The sequence below is a fragment of the Solanum tuberosum genome, unplaced genomic scaffold (genome assembly GCF_000226075.1).
Source record: "Solanum tuberosum cultivar DM 1-3 516 R44 unplaced genomic scaffold, SolTub_3.0 scf00101, whole genome shotgun sequence".
Lineage (NCBI taxonomy): Eukaryota > Viridiplantae > Streptophyta > Magnoliopsida > Solanales > Solanaceae > Solanum > Solanum tuberosum.
This window is the reverse complement of record NW_006239029.1, coordinates 1,380,239-1,401,092: the sequence shown is the minus strand read 5'-3', so window position 1 is coordinate 1,401,092 and position 20,854 is coordinate 1,380,239. Positions and strand designations below refer to the sequence as shown.

General features: G+C 36.6%; 2 protein-coding genes across 2 annotated transcripts; one reads left to right on the top strand and one right to left on the bottom strand.

Moving 5' to 3' along the window:
- The first annotated feature begins 709 nt into the window (after window positions 1–709).
- Window positions 710–7,544, top strand: LOC102596554 (uncharacterized). Its single transcript, XM_006349034.2, has 11 exons — window positions 710–1,024; window positions 2,177–2,371; window positions 2,463–2,547; window positions 2,712–2,787; window positions 3,011–3,184; window positions 3,401–3,503; window positions 3,615–3,724; window positions 4,524–4,613; window positions 5,063–5,143; window positions 5,284–6,126; window positions 6,998–7,544. Exons 1-11 carry the CDS (start codon window positions 751–753, stop codon window positions 7,088–7,090), a joined length of 2,124 nt encoding a protein of 707 aa, XP_006349096.1. The 5' UTR covers window positions 710–750; the 3' UTR covers window positions 7,091–7,544.
- A 52-nt stretch (window positions 7,545–7,596) lies between these two features.
- Window positions 7,597–20,642, bottom strand: LOC102596222 (histone deacetylase 9). Its single transcript, XM_006349033.2, has 14 exons — window positions 20,475–20,642; window positions 20,242–20,354; window positions 19,688–19,805; window positions 18,834–18,908; window positions 18,540–18,759; window positions 17,779–17,842; window positions 10,689–10,781; window positions 10,489–10,597; window positions 10,291–10,340; window positions 10,118–10,208; window positions 8,910–8,980; window positions 8,577–8,675; window positions 8,093–8,159; window positions 7,597–7,984 (listed from the first exon to the last, which is right to left on the bottom strand). Exons 1-14 carry the CDS (start codon window positions 20,509–20,511, stop codon window positions 7,899–7,901), a joined length of 1,293 nt encoding a protein of 430 aa, XP_006349095.1. The 5' UTR covers window positions 20,512–20,642; the 3' UTR covers window positions 7,597–7,898.
- Between the last annotated feature and the right edge of the window lie 212 nt (window positions 20,643–20,854).

The window sequence follows — 20,854 nt, the reverse complement described above, 5'->3', positions numbered from 1 at the left end:
TACGTCGACTAGTGGTAGGATACATGATAAGAAGATGATGCAAGGAAGAAGAAAAAGAGATGCTTGTAAGGTGTGATTCAAAGTGTCAATATTTATTTTAAAGCTCAATTAATTTAAATTTTTATATTTTTTTATTAAAAGAGAATTATTTTTATGACTCAAACTTAAAATTTATTCGGGTCTTGAATTTTCAATCCTGCTTGTTTTATGGACAAACTTTCAAACTTAACAATTTTTTTCATTTATCCTTGTAACTTCAAGGGTACAAAAAATTCGAGTCCATCTATTTTCATTTTTCAAGATCATAGGATGTAATTTTCTAAAATAGGATGAACCTAATAGTTAATCAAAATTTATAATTTCCACGGCCGAATCCTTTAAAATAAATGTCTTACATATTAAATATTTTTTAAAAATTTAAATCAAAACTACTTGATTGCTCGATATACCATCCTTTTGAAAGAAATACCTTTGAGAATATGGACACATGTCTGCATGACTGTCATCTGCTCGTGCTATACGGTATTGGATTAAGTCGACAACGAGTACAATCCTGATATTTAACTTTTATCATTAAGTTTCGAATCCTCACTTTATCCATACATATAAAAAAAATCACTAGCCGCACTCGAAAAATAAAATAAAAAATAAAAAACATAAAAAAATCCAAAACGACATCGTTTTGTTGAGTCACCTATTCTATCGAGTGTAACCTCTCAAACCTCAAAAAAGTTGAAAGCTTTGTTGTCAATGGCGCGAGGCTTCTTGATTACTACACACACCAAAAATTCTTCACATTTTCTCCTAAATTCCATTTCTGAAACTTCAAGATTAACTAAATTACTCTATTACCCTCCTTCATCATCTCTCCGTTTCTCTCTTTCACCTCCTCCTTTTCCTCCTCGGTTTCTGTGCAGTTGTTGCAGTCACCTCCAAGAAAATGGCACAATTGACATGTCAGTACACTCAGAGGCATTTGCTAAGCGTATGGCTATGGTGGGTCTCAAACCCCATCATCGTATTGGTCAGTTTTACCCCTCCATTGTATTTTTTTTTTTTACTTTGTGGGTACAAAGAAAGAAGAGTTGAAAGTGAGAAAAAGATTGCAGTTTTATAGTACAGTCGTTTATCCGGATAATTTTTTAGCTGTTATAGTGAAATGCTGATACTTGCATCTTCATGGAGAATTTAATTTCACCAGGTCCATGTTGTAGATATGGTATAAAATGAAATAATTGGTTTAGATATATGTTACGTGAGCCGAGGGTCTATTGGAAACAACCTCTCTACCTTCATAAGGTAGGGGTAAGGCTGTGTGTGCATACCACCCTTTTCAGACTCCACTTGTGAGATTATACTGAGAACGTTGTTGTTGAAAATATTGGTTTAGAAAAAGACTTGGTGTTATAATGAAATATTGTTTTAGAGTATGACGGTTATAGAGCCTTTTTTTCATCGATTTGAAAATTGCTTTGCATGAGTTAAAAATCTTAATATCATGAGAAACTATTTACATGTTTCATGGGATGATTAGTACTACTCCATTCTTAACCAGAATTTTTTGATTCGAGTTTGGGGAATGGAGCAGTCTTTAACAGGGAGCTTTTTACCCCAAGTGGATAAAAGATTGCAACTTTGTAGTACCCTTTTCCATCCATTTGTATAATGGTTTGCTTAACTTAAAAATCTCAATATCATGAGAAATTGTTTCATGTGTTCCATGGGATGATAGGTACCCTTCCATCTTTAGCTAGAAGCTTCAGGTTTGATATTTGTGAATGGAGTCCCCTTCAAGAAGGATCTCTTTATCCGAAAGTGGATAAAAGGTTGCAGCTTTCTAGTGCCTTTTCGTCCATTTTGTTATTGATTTGCCTGACTTAAAAATCTGAAAAGCATGAGTTTTTGTTTTATGGGTTTACAATTTTCTTGTTATGTAATGTAGCTTATAAAGAATCGCCCAAGGAAGAAAATTACAGCTGTATGATTTATTTTTCTCTTTGATAGGTAGGTTCTCCAGATGAAAAATATCAAATCCAAGTAAATTTTTCATGTTTGGCTATTCTCTGCTTTAACGACTATTAGATAAAAATATCAGATTCCACGTAAATTTTTTCATGGAAATGTAGTTTTTATGGTGACCATGGAAATGAGCTTTCTTCTTAACCTTTTTTTGTAGTTCTGGGCGTTTCTGGTGGCCCTGATAGCATGGCCCTCTGTGTCTTAACTGCTGCATGGAAAACCAATAACCTTGGTAATGCTGCTCAAAAGAATGAGTTTGTTGACGGGCTTTTAGCAGTGGTAGTTGATCATGGACTTCGTGCTGAGAGTAAAGATGAGGCTCACCTTGTTCATCGCCGAGTCACAAGCATGGGTATATATTCCTTTTAACTTTTTCTTTGTCATGAATGTAGCAACATTGCTTAACACCTTTTTAATAGAGATATAATGTAGGCCTTGTATAGGAATCGAATGTGAGATTGCTTGCTGTGAATGGTCAGAAGGCAAGCCAAAGCAGGGTCACTTGCAAGAAGCAGCTCGCCAGAAGAGGTCATTACCAGAGTTTCAAATTATCTTTAGCGAAATGCTATTTCTGAGCCTTGTCATATCTGGTCATACTGGTTTTTGACCGACTATATGTTATACATTTATCCTGATGTTAATAATGTCGTCATTATTGTGAGTAAATAAGTTGTTCCTCATCATTTGTTCAGGTATGAAATTCTCCAAAGTGCTTGCATCCGGCATCAGATTGGTGTGTTGATGACTGCACACCATGCAGATGACCAGGTATTGTCATAATAGCATCTACTCTGTGGATTTTTGTATTTTATGACTCTAAAAAATTAGCACTTATCAGATGGCAATCTGTTTAGCTTTTGTCAATACATTAAAAAGAGCTAATGGTATTTGAATACAATTGATGTTGCCTCATGCAAATGTAAGTTGAACATTATTGCTTTTGACACCATAGTTTATAGTTTTAGCAATTGCTAATAGGATTACTCTACAGGCAGAACTATTCATTCTCAGGTTATCTCGCAATAGTGGCGTGCTTGGACTCGCTGGAATGGCATTTGTTTCAGAGCTGTTTTCTAAATGTCCAGATTTAAGTGCTGAAGCGAGTAGCAATGGACTTTTATTGGTGAGACCTCTCCTGGAGTTGCCTAAAGAAGATATGTACAAGGTTTGTTTTTTACAGTTTGTCTGTTTGGAAGATTTTCGTAGTAGCCTTTGAACCTGAATGACTTCGTCTATCTGTAAGTAGAGTGCTCAGGGTAATGTTTCATCAGGATCTTAAATGATTAAACTACGGCTGCAGATTTTGCTAAAAAGATTCAGATGGTTATTCCTTTTCCTAGTTCATTGGAAGCTTCTAAAGTTGCATTACCTTGTATTGCAGATATGTCTAGCTGCCAATCAAGAATGGGTTGAAGATCCCACAAACAGAAGTGCATTATTTGCTCGTAATAGAATTCGGATGATATTGACTGACTTGGCATCATGTGAGTAGATTTTCGTGCATTTGACTTAATTATGCATCTAGTGTTTTGGAGGAACCTTGTTAACGGAACCTGTATTTACCGTATCTTGATCATATATATTTTTTCCTGCAGCTATCTTCAGATCCGAGTTGCAAGCACTTATCGCTGCTTGTCGGAGAACAAGGTTGCATGTTGACAAAATTTGTTCCAACCTAATCCATCAAGCTGTGACTATCATGCCTGTGAGTTCTACAGTTTGGTTGGGAATGCATTCTAACCAAAGATCCATTGTTCCATTAGTGATACTTGATAGCCTTCAGAACAGGTGTACTACATGTTTGAGAAATGACATCTATCTGCATTTGCTTTCAATCATGCCTTTTCTTGGGGGGTGTATTGGTCGTCAATTTGCAGTTTAGCACCCTTTTCCTTGCATATAGTTGACAGTTCAGTACCTGTCTAGAACAGAATCAGTAACATTTATTTCAACCTTATTTTTTGTATTCCCACGCCAAAATGAAGCTTGTCTCTATTTGGAATGGGGGACATTGGTAATTTTTTGTTCTTTATTTAGACTTATGGGTTAGTCATAGTTACCAATTTGAAAATGTTACTACTCCCCCCCAATGGGATATCTGAATGCATGTCCTAGAGCATTTTAGAAGTCATAGTTCTAGCCTTCTAGGCATGTTCCTTGCATTCCCATTGTTTGAGTATTTGCACTTTCTTATTGTCAGAATGTGAGTGATTAAGATCCAATCATTAAACAGCTGACATTCAATGAAGTATTACTGAAAAAAATTTAATGGATATAGATGAACTAATCATTTGGAAGAAAAACTTGGAACGGAATCCTTCAATGACTACTGGTACTGTTGGTAGAGGTATTTTGACTAGAACTTATCCGTGTAATATTTCCTTAGTGATGATTTTCATCTGGAGAAGAAAAACACTACGTAGATCTGTACCTTATCTTAGCCTGATGTTCCTGCTCTCTCTTATTCTCTCTCTGCCCTTAATTTTTTTTCTTCTGGAAAGCAGGAAGGGTATGCGGTGATTGATTTAGGAATCCTCAGTCCTTCAGAATTGAAGGACATAGTCCTCTCCAAGTTTATTGCTTTGTTATTGCAGGTATTGCCACTTTTAGCTTTTCATGTAGGCATAATACATAAACAAACACTCAAACTTGGCCTCAGCTGGAAAGTAAACACTCCAACTTTGGGAATGAACATCTAGACACCTCAACTCATCTTCAATGTGTAAGTTGAACACTCCAACTTACAAAATGATCATCTAGACACCTCCGAAATTTATGTGTCACGTCAGCGTCGGGTGTCAATGAGACACACTGGGAACGAGTTGGAGTGTTTAGTTGTCAGTTGAGACCAAGTTGAGGTGTCTCGATGTGCACTCTCAAAGTTTAAGTGCTTACTTGCTAGCTGAGGCAAAGTTTTAGTGTCTATTTATGTATTATGCCAATAATCAATTTTTTTCCCAGGCAAGGTATTTTGTTGTAGAAAGCTTTTCTTGACTAGTATCTAATGATAGATACTTACTCATCCTCTTGTTTTCTGTAATAGTTTGTTTCACAAAAGCAAAGGCCAGTCAGAGGCAGTGCATCAAAGTTGTTATTAGACTACATTCGGACTTCCCCATGCAAGGTGAATATAGTCCAATTTAACTCGACCTTTGCACACAAATGGTATAAACTTTTGTGGGCAAGAAATTCCTTTCTTTTGATATTAGATTGATGATTTTCAATAACACATTGTCGAATGTATATCACTTATGGCACCTGCAGACTGCTGTTACTGCATCCGGTTGTTACCTTTGTCCTGCTCCTGGCTCCAAAGGCACTAAAGTATTGATTTCCTGCTCTACTGATGCTGAGTTGACACTAGAGTTGCTAAATCCACACTCGACCGAAGGATATAACAGCACTATTTCGAAAGAGGTAGAGCAAATTGTAGCAAATGGGAGGTCATACTCAGATCAGTGCCCTCAAAGTATGCTTGGAGTGCAATTTTTGAACCTAACATCTTCTGATTCCGTTTTAGCTGAAGCCAAAAGAAAAGGCATTCTTAGTGAATCTACCTACAAGAGCATTATTTCTCTGCGGAGAGAGGAAAGCAATAATTTCAAGTCCAAAACTAATATTGCGCTAAAAAACAAGGTGGAACACAAAGTAGAATGCACAGCTTCTGCTCCAAGCGAAGTACTCCATCCTGAAAAAGTTGGGTACTTCATGAACAGATTTATAGTGAAGTGGTATCTGTGCAAACAAAACGCTTATACTTCATATTTCATGATTAATTCTAATCAACTCCAAGATTTTGGAGAAGAAATATGTAACTTTTGCAATTCTTGTGTCCTTGGCCATGATCAAATGGTCAGGGTCCGTCACATGATTGATGCTGATTGGTTGTACCTAGCAACGCTATCAAAAAGAGAGGATGGAAGCATTGTTCATGAAGAACGTTCCCTTTCAGTGGAGTCACGAGTAATGAGCAACATAAACTTGTGTTCTGCTTGTACAAAAAAATCAGCTGAAAGAGCTCTCCTCTTATTGAAGTCCATTCCTGTCGCTGCAAGAAGAGCTTTACCTGTCTTGGTCAATGTGGATGGAGTGTTGCTAAGCATACCAGTAAGTCGATGTCTGTTTTTATGTCTGTGTTTGTGATACTAATCTGATACGTAGTACTTTTCCTACAGCTAACGACCCTCCCTGATACAGCTTTTCTTCATCATTTATGCTATTTAGCCTAAATCTTGAGGCTTTTATTGCCAGCTCATCATTATATGAACCTGATAAACGAAGGGGCTGTTTCAACGACTAACAAGTTACTCAATTGGTTTAGTTTCCTTCAGAGACTGGTGAAAAGCAGTTTAGGCCAAGATTTCTGGTTGATCCAAGGGGATTAGACCAAAGTGGAGATATTTTCTTTTTGAACCCTGCTAAAATATCTAGGCTGTTCTGTTCTTGCCTTCAGAAAATGAAGGGCCATTCTAGAAAGATTGGAAATGGCTCATATGTAGCTGTTCTGTTCTCATAGTGTGCCTTGTCTCAGGCACTGATCCTCTACTTTGTGCTTCTAACATCCACCTATAACCCAACCAATGTTCTATTGCTGTTTCTTTTCCTTTACTGCATCACTGAACATATACAGAAGGCATGGTAGCACAAAACTTCCTGGTTATAACTAACTACTGACCAGTAACTTGATCTTTCTCCTCTTCTACTTACTTACCGAACACCAAAAATAAGCAAGAAAATTACTTATTTTCCACCAGGAAAACATTTTCCTTTAATACCAAACACACAAAAATGTAGGTTTACTATTTCCGAGGGCATTAATAGTGTAAACAACTATCCCTGAAAATTTTGGTTCTTGTGTTCAAACGTTCCATGCTGGTTTTGGTGTGTCAATTTCTGTTTCACTCTCCCAGTTTCTTCTTCTCATCTCAGTGGATTAGCTGATAGCCTGTACTAATTTATTTCTTTTGCTTCTTCTCAGAGTGTGGGTTTCCAGCACTGTCCTTGCTTGGTGGCATCCGCTATATTTAAGCCAAAAGTCCCACTCGGTGGAGGTTACAATTCATTCCTCTAGCTGGTTTACAATGTGAACTTGTTCATGTATCATTATTAATTGAGCTGGCCTTCTGATGTTTCCGAAGAGGGGGAAAAATCTCTGCTGGATGGAGGTTATAATATATTCCTCTGGTTGGTTTACAGTGTCAACTTGGTTCATGTACCATTATTAGTCTGGCTGGCACTTCGGAGTTACCAAGGGGGGAGAGGGGGGGGGGGGATGCAGGATGGAAGTTACAATTCATTCCTCTATTTACAATGTGAACTTGTTCCTTGTATCATTATTGGTTTAGTTGGCCTTCTATGTGTTGCCATAGGGGGAATAGTCTCTTCTGAATGGACGTCAGTATTCATTTTCTAGTTGGTAACAATGTAAAAACAATGTCAATTTGGTCCATGCACCATTGGTGAATAGAGGATACAATTCATTCCTCTAGTTAGTTTACAATGTTAACATGGTTCATTTATCATTATTAATGTAGGTTTCTGGGTAATTTCTTGTATATTAACCGCGCTAAGTAGAGATGGAAAAAACTGCAGACCATGAAGCCATAAAAGTAGTTTATATTCACAGATCACAACTTGCCACCCCAAACACAGTTTACCTAAGTTCAAGACAGCCTTTAAAATGGAGGTAAAACATATGCCTCCATTGACGATCTAGACCCAACAAAACTAAAGCTGCAACTCTACGGTAAGAATCCCATCACATCCAATGTATTTTACCTCGGGGTGAATTTAAATGCAATAAACTAGTTGTACATTGCATTTTCTATAGTAGCCAAGAGAATATACATTTACAACAAAACTAACTACATTGACCGCATTTAGGCATCATCAGTGTGGTTATCATTGTCATGGTCGCCTTCATAATACTCATCGTCACGTTGGATATGCTTATCTTGGGTATGCTCTGTGAATTCAAGACAGGATAACAGGAAGAAAGCAAAATCAGAGTTAGATCACTGTAGTTCCACATTTGAGCATGTTGTGTGCTTATTATAGTCAGATTTCTACTTACGATTCACACGCTCATCTGGATTTTGTTCATCTTCATCAAAATCAGGAATAAAAAAGTCAGGTGGTACCTAAAAAAATATGAAAATTTTCAGACTCCCAAGTCACTATCTCCCCCAGATACCTTACCTTCAGGCACCAATCACAATCATGGCTAGATGCATTAAATGCACTTCTAATGACAATTACGACACATTGAAAATGCAGGTTGCTCTTTTTATGCATTGGAGAAGAATCTCACAATGGTAAATGTACTGAATGATTGTAGCATGTGTAGAAAGCTGAAACTGCATTTTACATACTTGTGTATTTTCAAAATCAACATAAAGCGTCAAAGAAGCAATCACTTAAAGGGGCAAAGCGCATCACAAGTGCAGTTCTTAAGCAATCCGAGTACATATAACATATCATGCAATTATGTACATATAGCTTGTATGTGTGTTCTTGATTACTGGCAACAAAAAACTCAAAAGATGCACTTGACTTACCTCTTGCATCTGTACGCTCGGAGCATGCTGGAGGCAACGGAGATTTTCCATCACTTGCATTTTTATGGTGCCAATGTATGATTTGCTATTCAGGTTCTCCTGTTCAATCAATGAAACAGGTGATTAGAGCAAGATCACGATGCCAATTTGTTGTCATTTTTATTTGAAAATGCTTATTGGAACATGACATCATTGGATTAAGCAATCGGTCATCTTATGGATGTAACATTATAAATATCAACAAAATTTTGAGGAAAAGGACTCCACACCTTGAGTGACTAAGATTATGACATGCAGGTAGGTAAAGCAAAGCAACAAAACGATTCAACTTACTATGTGTCCACCAGGAAGCTTCAGTGAATAATCAGGGGCAAAATATTTGATGTAATCATTGTCTGGTATTTCTGCAATTATTTATAAATTAATTGTGTGAAATAAAATTATTTCTAAAAAATTAAACCATTAAGCTCATTTAAATAACATCATATAAGCAGATAACTTGAACTTCTTACTAGAAAATGTGAACCATGAAGCAAATTTCAGATAACATTATAGCTGATCATTTCTTTTTCCAAGTTAAAATCGATTGTTTAAACAACTCAAGAAGTTCAAAAGGAGGAGTCAAATTCCAAGAACTTCAGCTTCCATATAAACCTTGCAAAGTTATTATCTAGCCATGCCTTCGACCAAAATCACCTAATATTAACGTGAACGGTTGAAACTAACACATTTTCTATTTAGTTACCCACTTAGAATATCTTAATACCAACAACAAAAAAAGAGCAGTTACATACTACAAAATGGAAGAGGGAAGAGTAAATACAAAACTGTCGCACTTAGGCAACTGGGCCAGATACCAAACACTCAAATACATCAAGCAACAGATCTATACTTACAATCATGTTCAATCAATTAATATCCCAATGAACTATCCCTCAATCCCCCAAAATGGTTGGGCTCAGCTATATGACTAGCATCCAAATAAGGAGATGGAGTTTCACAATATAATACACCAAATTAACCTTCAACATCAAATTCGCTACAGTGAACATCAGTTCACCATCTAGCTCAACCTGGAAATAAAAATTCTTCTCTGCACTCTGTCAGTAATTTAATTCCCGTGCTCACAGCCAATTTAAGCTGCGAATGTTCTCTCCGAATCCAAACTATTCTAATACTACTCTGCTTATTAGTAATTTGTCTTTTAAGGCAAATTAAGAGTTCTCAGGTTCAAAAGAGAAGTTCTCGGGTTCTCTAAAACCAGAAATTCTCTAAATTGCATACTTATACCTACACATAAATCTTGAACCTGACCAAATGAACTCCTACCTAATATTGAACATAAAGCAACTGGAACAATAATAACCAGAACTTAAACCAAGGATATCAGTGCCATCCTGTTCTGCATAACCACTTAAGGGGTCATCTCCCTTATGCATTTGGATCCTGACTAAGCCACTGACAGTCTCGAGGCATTACAGAAACAAGCATAAGAGGCAGTGTGAAAGCATTGCACAAAAATAAAAGCTTGCTCATCATACCATTAGGAAGCTCTGTGTCTAAAAGAACTCCGGTTTCCAGAGCCCAACAACGGGCGACATTCTCTTTTGTGTATCCCCCACCTCCAGTTACCTGTGAAAGGTCTCATGCAGTCAAACAGATGCAGATAACTTGTTATGAACCAGAAATGGAATTCGAATTGAGAAACACCCACCAGCAGAGGCAAATTAAATTTCTTCACAAACCTTACACATTCAGCATGTCCTGTAAGAATCATTCATTGAGAGAGAGAGATTAAAAATCACCAGAAGACAAACCAATGCATTCAATCTCCCAAAGAGCTGAATATTAGAGATTGAACACAATCCTGAAAGTGTTTAAAATAAGAAACCAAATACAAGTAGAATAGCACCATCAATGGAGAGGTTGAAGCAGCCCAGACGGTCTCCAGCAAGCGAATCTGCCCCACATTGCAGAACTATTGCGCCAGGTAAATATGTTTCAACAACCTTTGAAATAATCTATGAAATGACATGTTGCAAGTGAGATGCTTTAATAAATAATCAGAACATAGTAAAACAAATATGATAGAAACTTTCTTTACAAACTTACTGTTTTGAAGAGTCTAGTGAAACTGCCGTCATCTATTCCATCCTTGAGAGGCACATTTATGGAATAGAATCTTCCATCTCTTTCCCCTGTATCCTTCAGAATAAAACCACGGTAAGCATAGCTAGAGGAGTTCATAAGAGGGGCCTTCCCTAAATGCAAGGGGTAGGAGTTTCATCCTAGAGGATGAATTTACACTATCCAGAGCAAACATGAAATTCAGATGCTCTTGCGGTACAAATGTATTTCAATTTTTCCCTAGGCTGGGAGTAGCAAATAAAAAGCCAACAATGATTCCAAGTTATTGAAATCTTTGCCACAAATGACGCCGTACATGTGCTTTCTCAGGAAAACTCATGTTAGTTATTGGTTTAAGAATTTGGAATCGCACAGATACTTAAACGGTAAAACCTAAGTAGGTCAAAAGCCCCATTTTTCTAAGCTTCCCTTCTTTAGCCCTTTATGATAGCACAAGGGGGTGGAATTCCACCCAAAAAGCAGTGCACAACCCAAGGAATTTATAATTACGGTAAGTTTGGCATGAATGATGACATAAAAGCTACATAACTTGAGAATGTTTTGATAATATAAATAGTGTTATTAGGGCCCGTTTATTAAACAATGTATAAGTTATTCATAGTTCAGTTATTTGTTTTTGTTGTTTTCATAAACTCTGCAATAGCTATACATTGTTTGGTTACTTATTTGATTTTCCTAAACAATAATACCCATATAACTTCTGCACACAGATCTATGTATTATTTTATGCAGGATAAAATGTGGAATAAGAATATAAGGAAATTAACAATACATGAATTAAAGCTACTAAATGGAAAAAATAGCCCTTCATGAGCAAAGTAACCAAAATTTATTTTGTTAAAAAATAAAAACATATTTAATATACACACACTATATAATTATGTTAATGCAAAAACCTAAACATTCGATAATAAACAATCTCTACCTGGCAATCTTTGTACTATAAACCCTGCATTACCATCCTTCATTACTATCATTACTAATACCTATATTACAATCCTTTGTATCAGTAATTCATGTATTTATTTATTTTTGAGAATGGTAAAGTTGTATTCATCGGCAATGAGGGTATGCTGGCAACCAAACAAAAAATTCCAAGGCAAAGTAGTCATGATTACAAAGAGCCTAGGAAATCTACTAACTGATCTACTTCATATATACCCTCTTCTTTACACCAAAAATATCGAGTATTAATGCAGTTTTCTTTAACTTATTGGGTTTGTAATATTCTTAAAGCACCTATTGTTTCTTTCCTTCCAAATTGACCACCATATGCAAGATGAAACTAAATTCCACCATCTTTTCTGTGTTTTACTCCCCCCTCTTCTCATCCACTAATTCATGTATTACCTTACACTACAATCCCTGCATTGCTAATCCATACATAACTTGCTTCTAAACAAAACGACTCCTTAATGAGGCAAAAGATCTTGCATACAAGATGTACACAAAGCTGCATATCTTGATTCTTGAGAAGTATCAATGTTTTCTCCCTTTCAAAACTTGGATTAGTACTAAAGATATCAATAATTACTTTACATCCAAGAGGACAACCAATAATGTACAAACACACACACGACCTAATTTTCTTTTCAATTCTCATATTTTTTTTGACTCATTTCCTAAATGGCTGAGTTTTCAGAAATTTGAATAGCTTTTTCAAATTCTTTGCCTTGATATTAGATTCAAATGACAAGCTACCTTATATTTTAGGGAAAAGGCTCATAAATACCCCTAACCTATGAGAAAAGGCTAATAAATACCCCTCTTCCACCTTTGGGTCTAAAAATACCCTTAAGGTTTATTTTTGGGCTCAAACATACCCCTCAACCTAACAGAAATATTAACTTTTAACTCTTTAAAAGCCAAGTGTCATTTTGTAATTGGTGCCATATTTTAATTCACAATAATTAAAATACGCCCAAATTTTAAAATCTAAACCCATGACCGACCGTTTTCACCCAAAAAATAAAACATACATTCTTTTTCTCCTCCCAAATCTATGTATCTAGGTTCTTCCACTCGTAAGTTCTTCTTCCTCTTCCTTTTATTGTTTTTGTTTCTTAAAATTATCCAATACAACAATCACCCCCTACACATAAACTTCTGCTTTTCAAAGTCCTAAAGAAATCTCCATTGCATTCATAGTTTCGTACTTATTCTTGGTCTTCTTATTTCTTCCAAATTTGTTTAGCAAAATCGCTGCATAAAGTTTGTTCTTTGGGCTAGAATGCCCAAAAGTTCTATAAATTCTCAAAGCTCAACAGTCACATAAATGTGATTGATGAACAATTTATGGCCAAAACTTCTATAAATGCTGGACGTAGATTTTGCCAATGTCCCCATTTTGTTCTAAATTGATTTTTTTGCCAAGAAACTTAATAGTTTTTCAATTTTTCGAATTTGGTTACTGAAATTCTATATGAAATCTAATATATGTTTGGATGCTACCAGCAAGGAAAGCAATGATCTGAAGAAAATAATGACCGAAAAAAAGAGGAGAAAAAGAATGTATGCTTAATTTTGTGGGTGAGAACGGGTTAGTCATGGGTTTGGATTTTAAAAATTGAGTGGGTTATAATTATTTGTGAATCAAAATGTGGCACCAATTAGAAAATGACACGTGGATTTTTAAAGAGTTAAAGTTGATATTTCTGTTAGGTTGAAGGGTATGTTTGAGCCCAAAAATAAACCTTAACGGTATTTTTAGACCCAAAGGTGGAAGAGGGGTATTTATGAGCCTTTTCCCTATATTTTGAAGCAACTACTCTGTTTGCCACTAAACCTTAACGGTATTTTTAAATCCAAAGGTGGAAGAGGGGTATTTATGAGCCTTTTCCCTATATTTTGAAGCAACTACTCTGTTTGCCACTTACTTCTTTGGCAACAAATTATTTCACCTTCTATTCTTGAAGGAAAACACAAGATATCAAAATCTACACACACACTAAGCATGTTATATTTTTAATTTTTTTTTGATATGACATATTTTACTTTATAACATTGATGTCCTACGCACTTTGACATCTATCGAATACCTGATAACTTCCCCCAATACAACTATCAATGCTTAGGCAGATGGAAATAAATCATTTATTGTCACCATTGTTGGGATTCGAACCTTTGTCCTCAAGGTTGTTACTCCAACTCTTTGACTACGAGCCACCTCCAAGGGCTTGATATAACATCCTTTTAGCTATTTCAAGTTTTGACATTTCAAAGATTCTTCTCCTAAGTCTTAATCTCTAAACTTGTTAATCTCTTTCGGGATGGAAGAATTTTTTTTTATATCAAAGATGTAGGAACCAACGTGCACGCTCGACCAATCTACTACATACCTAATACCTCCGCAACACGTGTTGGGTATGGAGGGAGTGATCCTACACCTCTATATTGAATAAATAAGCTACTTAGGTCTTAATCTCTATATATCCAAGAGGATAGTAGAATAAGGTACAATCACAATAATAAGTGTTAGAATAGAAATATGTATATATTCCTACTTAGAATAGGAAGAAGAATAGGAATAGGAATCCTAGTTAGAAAAGGATTTCAATGTATATGTATTGTCTATAAATAGGGTCTCAATGTAACAATTTAGATACACAATTCAATATTATTTTTCCCATATATTTCTCACATGGTATCAGAGCATTGGTGAGAAACTTCAAGTCACCGTGTCAAATTCCGGCGACGACGGTTGGGACTGATTTGTGTCATCTTTCGTTCTGAAGGTGTTGTGCGAAAGACAACACCATCACGAGGCTCGGGAAGCTCAGGCGACCGAACCCCAAGAATTTCCACCGGAAAACAACCCCCCACGCGCCCCCACGCGCCGATCAGAGGTGGAAGTTTTCCGGCGAGATCTGTTCACGCGCCGGCGCGTGAGTACTGTTCCGGTCATCTTTTTTCGAGTTGTTTTCTTCTGTTGGGGTCGCCCAGTATTTCCGACCAGAACCCATTCAGTTGTCTCTAGATCCGATCACCGGAATTAGGGTTCCGGTGATTTTCAGGCAGTTTCCGGCAAGTTCCCGGCGAAATCACAAATTTTAGGCCACTGTGGGTAGATTCCGGCGTTTCCAGCGAAGTTTCTTACTCTTTTCAAGTCAAATTTCGAAAAAATGTCTTTCGGGTGTGATGTTTTTGGCTCCAAAAATATGGGGATTGGAAGTTCAAGCCTTACAATCACTTCAGAACCATTAATGGGAAGTTCAAACTATCTAGCTTGGGCTTCTTCAGTTGAGTTGTGGTGTAAGGGTCAAGGTGTTCAAGATCACTTAACAAACAATGCTTGCGTTGTAGATGAAAAGACAAAGTCTAGTGACGAAGGTGCAAAGGCCAAAGCACAATGGGAGAAAGTGGATGCCCAATTATGTAGTCTCCTTTGGCGCTCTATTGATTCTAAGTTGATGTCCTTGTTTCGCCCATTCCAGACATGTTATTTAGTTTGGGAAAAGGCGCGTGCTTTATACACTAATGACATAGCTCGATTCTATGATGTGATATCTCGGATGACCAACTTAAAGAAACAAGAATCTGATATGTCTACTTACTTGGGACAAGTACAGGCAGTCATGGAGGAATTTGAAGCGTTGATGCCTATCACTACAAATGTGGAAAAGCAACAAGAGCAAAGGCAGACATTGTTTCTAGTTCTTACACTTGCTGGACTTCCTACTGACCATAACTCTGTGCGTGACCAGATTCTAGCAGTCCTACAGTTCCCTCAATTGATGAATTATTCTCTCGTCTGCTTCGTCTTGCTGCACCTCCCAGTCACAAAGAAGTTTCATCATCCATTGTTGACTCCTCAATTCTCGCATCTCAAACAACAGAAAAGCGTACATACCAGTCTATGGAGAATCGGCGAGGGGGAGGGCGTTTTGGGAAACCTCGATCCAAGTGTAGTCATTGTAATAAACCTGGACACACTCGTGATATATGTTATATTTTACATGGTCCACCACCCAGTTATGATCCTATTGTTCTTAAGGAATATAATGAGTTCCTTCGAAATCGCGCAAGTAAACAGACATATGGTGCTCAACCTAATCAACCATCCAATAATGCTCATATTGCTCAGACAGAATATGATGAGTTCCTTCGGTATCGTGCAAATAAACAAACGTCTCCACAAGTAGTTTCGGTTGCACAACCTGATGTTTCTGTTGCGGGTAATTCTTTTGCTTGTGTGTCACAGTCTAGTACTCTTGGATCATGGGTCATGGACTCAGGGGCTTCTGATCATATCTCCGGTAATAAATCACTTTTGTCCGATATTGTTTATTCACAATCTCTTCCTGCTATTACTTTAGCCAATGGGATTCAAACAAAACCAAAAGGGGTTGGAAAAGCCAAACCCCTATCTTCTGTCACCTTAGACTCTGTTCTTTATGTCTCTGGTTCTCCTTTTAATCTAGCATCTGTTAGCCGTTTGACGAAGGCTCTACATTGTAGCATAACCTTTTTTGATGACTTTTTTCTCATGCAGGACCGCAGTACGGGACAGACGATTGGAACAGGACATGAATCACAAGGCCTTTACTACCTTGCCTCTTCAAATTCCTTGAAAGCATGCTCCGTTACAGATTCCCCAGATCTAATCCACAAACGTTTGGGACATCCGAGTCTATCCAAACTGCAAAAGATGGTGCCTAGTTTGTCTAGTTTATCCAAATTAGATTGTGAGTCGTGTCAACTTGGGAAACACACTCGTGCTACATTTTCACGTAGTACTGAGGGTCGTTCAGAGTCTATTTTTTCATTAGTTCATTCTGATATTTGGGGTCCTAGTAGAGTCAATTCCACTTTAGGATTTCGTTATTTTGTTAGTTTCATTGATGACTATTCAAGATGTACTTGGGTTTTCTTAATGAAAGATCGTTCTGAGTTATTTTCTATATTCAAAAGTTTCTTTGCTGAAATACAAAATCAATTTGGTGTTTCTATTCGTACTTTTCGTAGTGATAATGCCTTAGAATACTTATCCTCCCAATTTCAGGAGTTTATGACTTACCAAGGCATTATTCACCAGACTACTTGTCCATACACCCCTCAACAAAACGGTGTAGCAGAAAGGAAAAATAGACATCTTATTGAGACTGCTCGTACTCTTCTCCTTGAATCCCATGTTCCGCTGCGTTTTTGGGGAGATGCAGTTCTTACATCTTGTTATTATAGTCATTGGGAAGCAGTTGTTCGTATTCTGCGATATATAAAGTCAGCTCCCGGTAAAGGACTACTCTTTGAGGATCAAGGCCATGAGCATATCATTGGATATACAGACGCTGATTGGGCAGGATCACCCTCTGACAGACGTTCGACATCCGGATATTGTGTTTTAGTAGGAGGTAATTTGGTGTCGTGGAAGAGTAAGAAACAGAATGTGGTTGCTCGATCTAGTGCAGAATCAGAATATCGAGCAATGGCGACAGCAACTTGTGAGCTAGTTTGGATCAAACAGTTGCTGGGAGAACTAAAATTTGGCGAAATTGATCAGATGGAACTTGTGTGTGACAATCAAGCAGCTCTTCATATCGCATCAAATCCAGTGTTTCATGAAAGGACTAAGCACATTGAGATTGACTGTCACTTTGTCAGAGAAAAGATACTCTCAGGAGATATTGTTACGAAATTTGTGAAGTCAAATGATCAACTTGCAGATATCTTCACCAAGTCCCTCACAAGTCTTCGTATTAATTACATCTGTAACAAGCTAGGTACATATGATTTGTATGCACCAGCTTGAGGGGGAGTGTTAGAATAGAAATATGTATATATTCCTACTTAGAATAGGAAGAGGAATAGGAATAGGAATCCTAGTTAGAAAAGGATTTCAATGTATATGCATTGTCTATAAATAGGGTCTCAATGTAACAATTTAGATACACAATTCAATATTATTTTTCCCATATATTTCTCACAATAAGTAGCACATAAAAGTCGATGAAATTCAAGTGAGCCCATAAGAAATTCGCTCATGTTAGGTTGTCGACGTAAAAAGAAAAATCTAGAGAAAAAAAGAAAGAAGAATAAACTGTCAATATAGAAGTACCTTCATATCACCAGTTCCAGGAAAGAACTTATCCCCATACTTGTGGAAACTAACGGTCATAACCCTGCAAAAAGATCTAATATTAGAAACTTAAAATTCCAGCCACTGTCTAATAATATTTTGGACTGCACCAATTTTGGTAAATATTTATCCCATTCCCCAGTTAAAACACATCACAAGGAAACGTGCACTTTCTACACCAAAAAGATTTATATAAGGCTTTAACAAGCACCTATCAGAGCATGAATGCACTTACTAAAATGCTAATGAATATATAGCATTTGACAAAAATGTCAAAGCTATAGAACATAGTAGCAGCAACAATCATATCAGACAAAAATGTTCCAACTATGCAGTACGCAAACAAATCAACTGGTTAGAAGCCAATTTTTTTGAAAAATTAAAGTATTCAACTGGTGCCAGGGTGGAAGCTTCATACTCACAGCTACTGAATAAACTAGCAATTTAATAATCAAGTGAACATGTGACACTTTAATTATTCCTATGCGACACAGATTATATGAGGGTAATACAAGATGCTTCTGAGAGGTCCCATCTTCAGTATTACAAAGAACTTCAATACATATTTCTTACTGGCAAAGTCGATCATCCAGGTTCTCGGAGTCTCACTCTAGACTCAATAGCTACTACTTTAAGCCTTCATATTGATTTAAGATTTATCCTCAGGTTTGATATTAGAGAAAGAAAAACAGAGAAGGAAAAACGAAAAATTGGAGAAAAACTACAGAAAATAATTCCACCTGTCAGTAAAATAAAAGGCCTCTTCTACACCATCACCGTGATGCACATCAATATCAATATAGAGCACCCGCGGATGATACTTTAGAAGCTCCAATATCCCCAGAACTAGGTCATTGATATAGCAAAATCCTGAAGCCGCACACTTCTTGGCATGATGCAATCCACCAGCCCAATTTATTGCAATATCACAAAGCTTATTATTCAATCTACGTGCAGCATCTGCCACTAAATCTTTGTTAGCAAGTGAATTTGAGACTTCAACAGTAATAGCATGTTAACAAGGCCGATTTTACCTATTGTTCCACCAGCATATATTTGACAAAACTCGAATAAGTTGTCAAATACAGGGCAATCTTCTCCAAGATTATCTGATAAGTAAACAGATAAGCAATAGTTCAACATCACATTATCCAAACAAATCATCTAAAAAGACGTGATGCCAAAAAGCATACTCTTTGGAAAATATATGATATCGAAATTAGTTTCCATTTTGATCTTATAGTGAGTTGTTAACTACACCTATTCATCATACAAAAAAAGTCGGAAAAAGACCAAACAACCAACACAGAGACAAAAAAATAGGAAGGAGTGAAACTAGAGACGGTACGAAATGTGATGGTGACTTGGTGTAACTCAGAATACATATGTGATGTTGGCAAACTGATATAGTTCATTAGGTACCAGAATAAGTAGAAGGGACTGCTTTTGTACATTGTTGTAATTGTAATATGTAGAACTCTCTTAGTGCTGCAAACAATGAAACTTATTTACCAATTAGAAGTAGTTGGGTTTGGAGGTAATTGTTGTTCTATATGCTCCCCCCCCCTTTTCAATCTCTAGAAATCCATTAAGACAGTTAAAATAGAGCACATGAAAACATTCATATAGGTGATCTAATCATGTTCGTACATTCTCTACTAGAGAACCTAATTTTTCAATATTCATTGAGACAAGTCTAAGTGGAGTAACATGAATACTGAGTATTTAACTAGCTTCAGATTTAGGTGTAGCTGTTGGTGGTGGTGGCATGCTTGTTTATTGAAGATGACATGTACTAGTACAAGCTAGATTCATATGAATAAGTATGCAGCTCAAAGATGATATTTCAAAGGAAAAGAGATAAAATAAGACAAAGTTCAACACTTACATCTTGCCATTTCACTAGGGAACAAGTTCTGAGTTTCTGGGGTTATTCTGTTCAAGAATTCTACATAATCAGCAGAATGAAACTGCGCTAGCTCCACTGGATATGCTTTGTGAGGCCTCTACACAGTTCAATCAAAAAAGGTAAACCAAAAAAAGCAAAGTAAAAGAAAAAGAGTGAAGGGTCAAAAACACACTTAAAATATCTTGTTTTTCCGAGTTTCATATTTGAACTATCACCAACTATTTATCATTAGTACCTCAACTAGTAATTGTTCCCAAAACACACCCGATTGATAGTGATATTTCAGGTACGAAAAGGGACAGCTGATAGCTAAGTTGTGTTTAGATAAATAGTTGGCGATAATTCTCGTAGGAAACTCACACACCTCATAATTCAAGTATGAAACTTGAAAAAACAGGACACTATTAGGCCGTACCTCATAACTCAGGTATGAAACTCGAAAAATAGATATTTTTCGGTGTGTGTTTCACAATTAACTCATAAAAAACAGAAAACTTCACAAACACAAAAGAGAAAAGGAAAGAGTAACAAACATAAACTTCCATCTTGCTGTGAAGTCCATATGCTAGAACCAGATGATGAGTCATACACAACCTGTGCGGCTTCATTGGATGATTCGGACCAAAGTATACGCTTCCAACATCACCTGTAACAAAAAATCAGCTTACATAAACAAAATGAACACTCGCATATAGAATGAAAAGCACCTAGGGTTTGTGATTTCTCTAGTGTGAAGTGAAAAAGGAGAAAAAGAGAAAACTCTTACCGTCGTAGAAGTAGGAGATTTTGTCCTTGGACCTCATTGTAGAGGGAATAGCTATGCAGAGAAGAGACTACCGGAGTAGTTTACGGAACTTCGCCGGCGGGAGAGCTTTCCCGGCTTGCCGTCGGCGATTTGCTGTGAAATGAAACAATGGACAACTTCGTGGACTTACATGTATATCTTTGTAATTCCGAAAAAAAAAAATACTAAGATTTAATGGTCAAAAATGCCCTCAATTATTCTTTTTCGAATTTTATTCTTTAACTATTAGTGTTCTTTTCGTAAAAAATAATAGATAAATGTGTTTTTAATTCTTATCTCAATAATAAATTGATTATATATTTGACCAATAAAGATTTGCATATTACATCCATTAAACAATA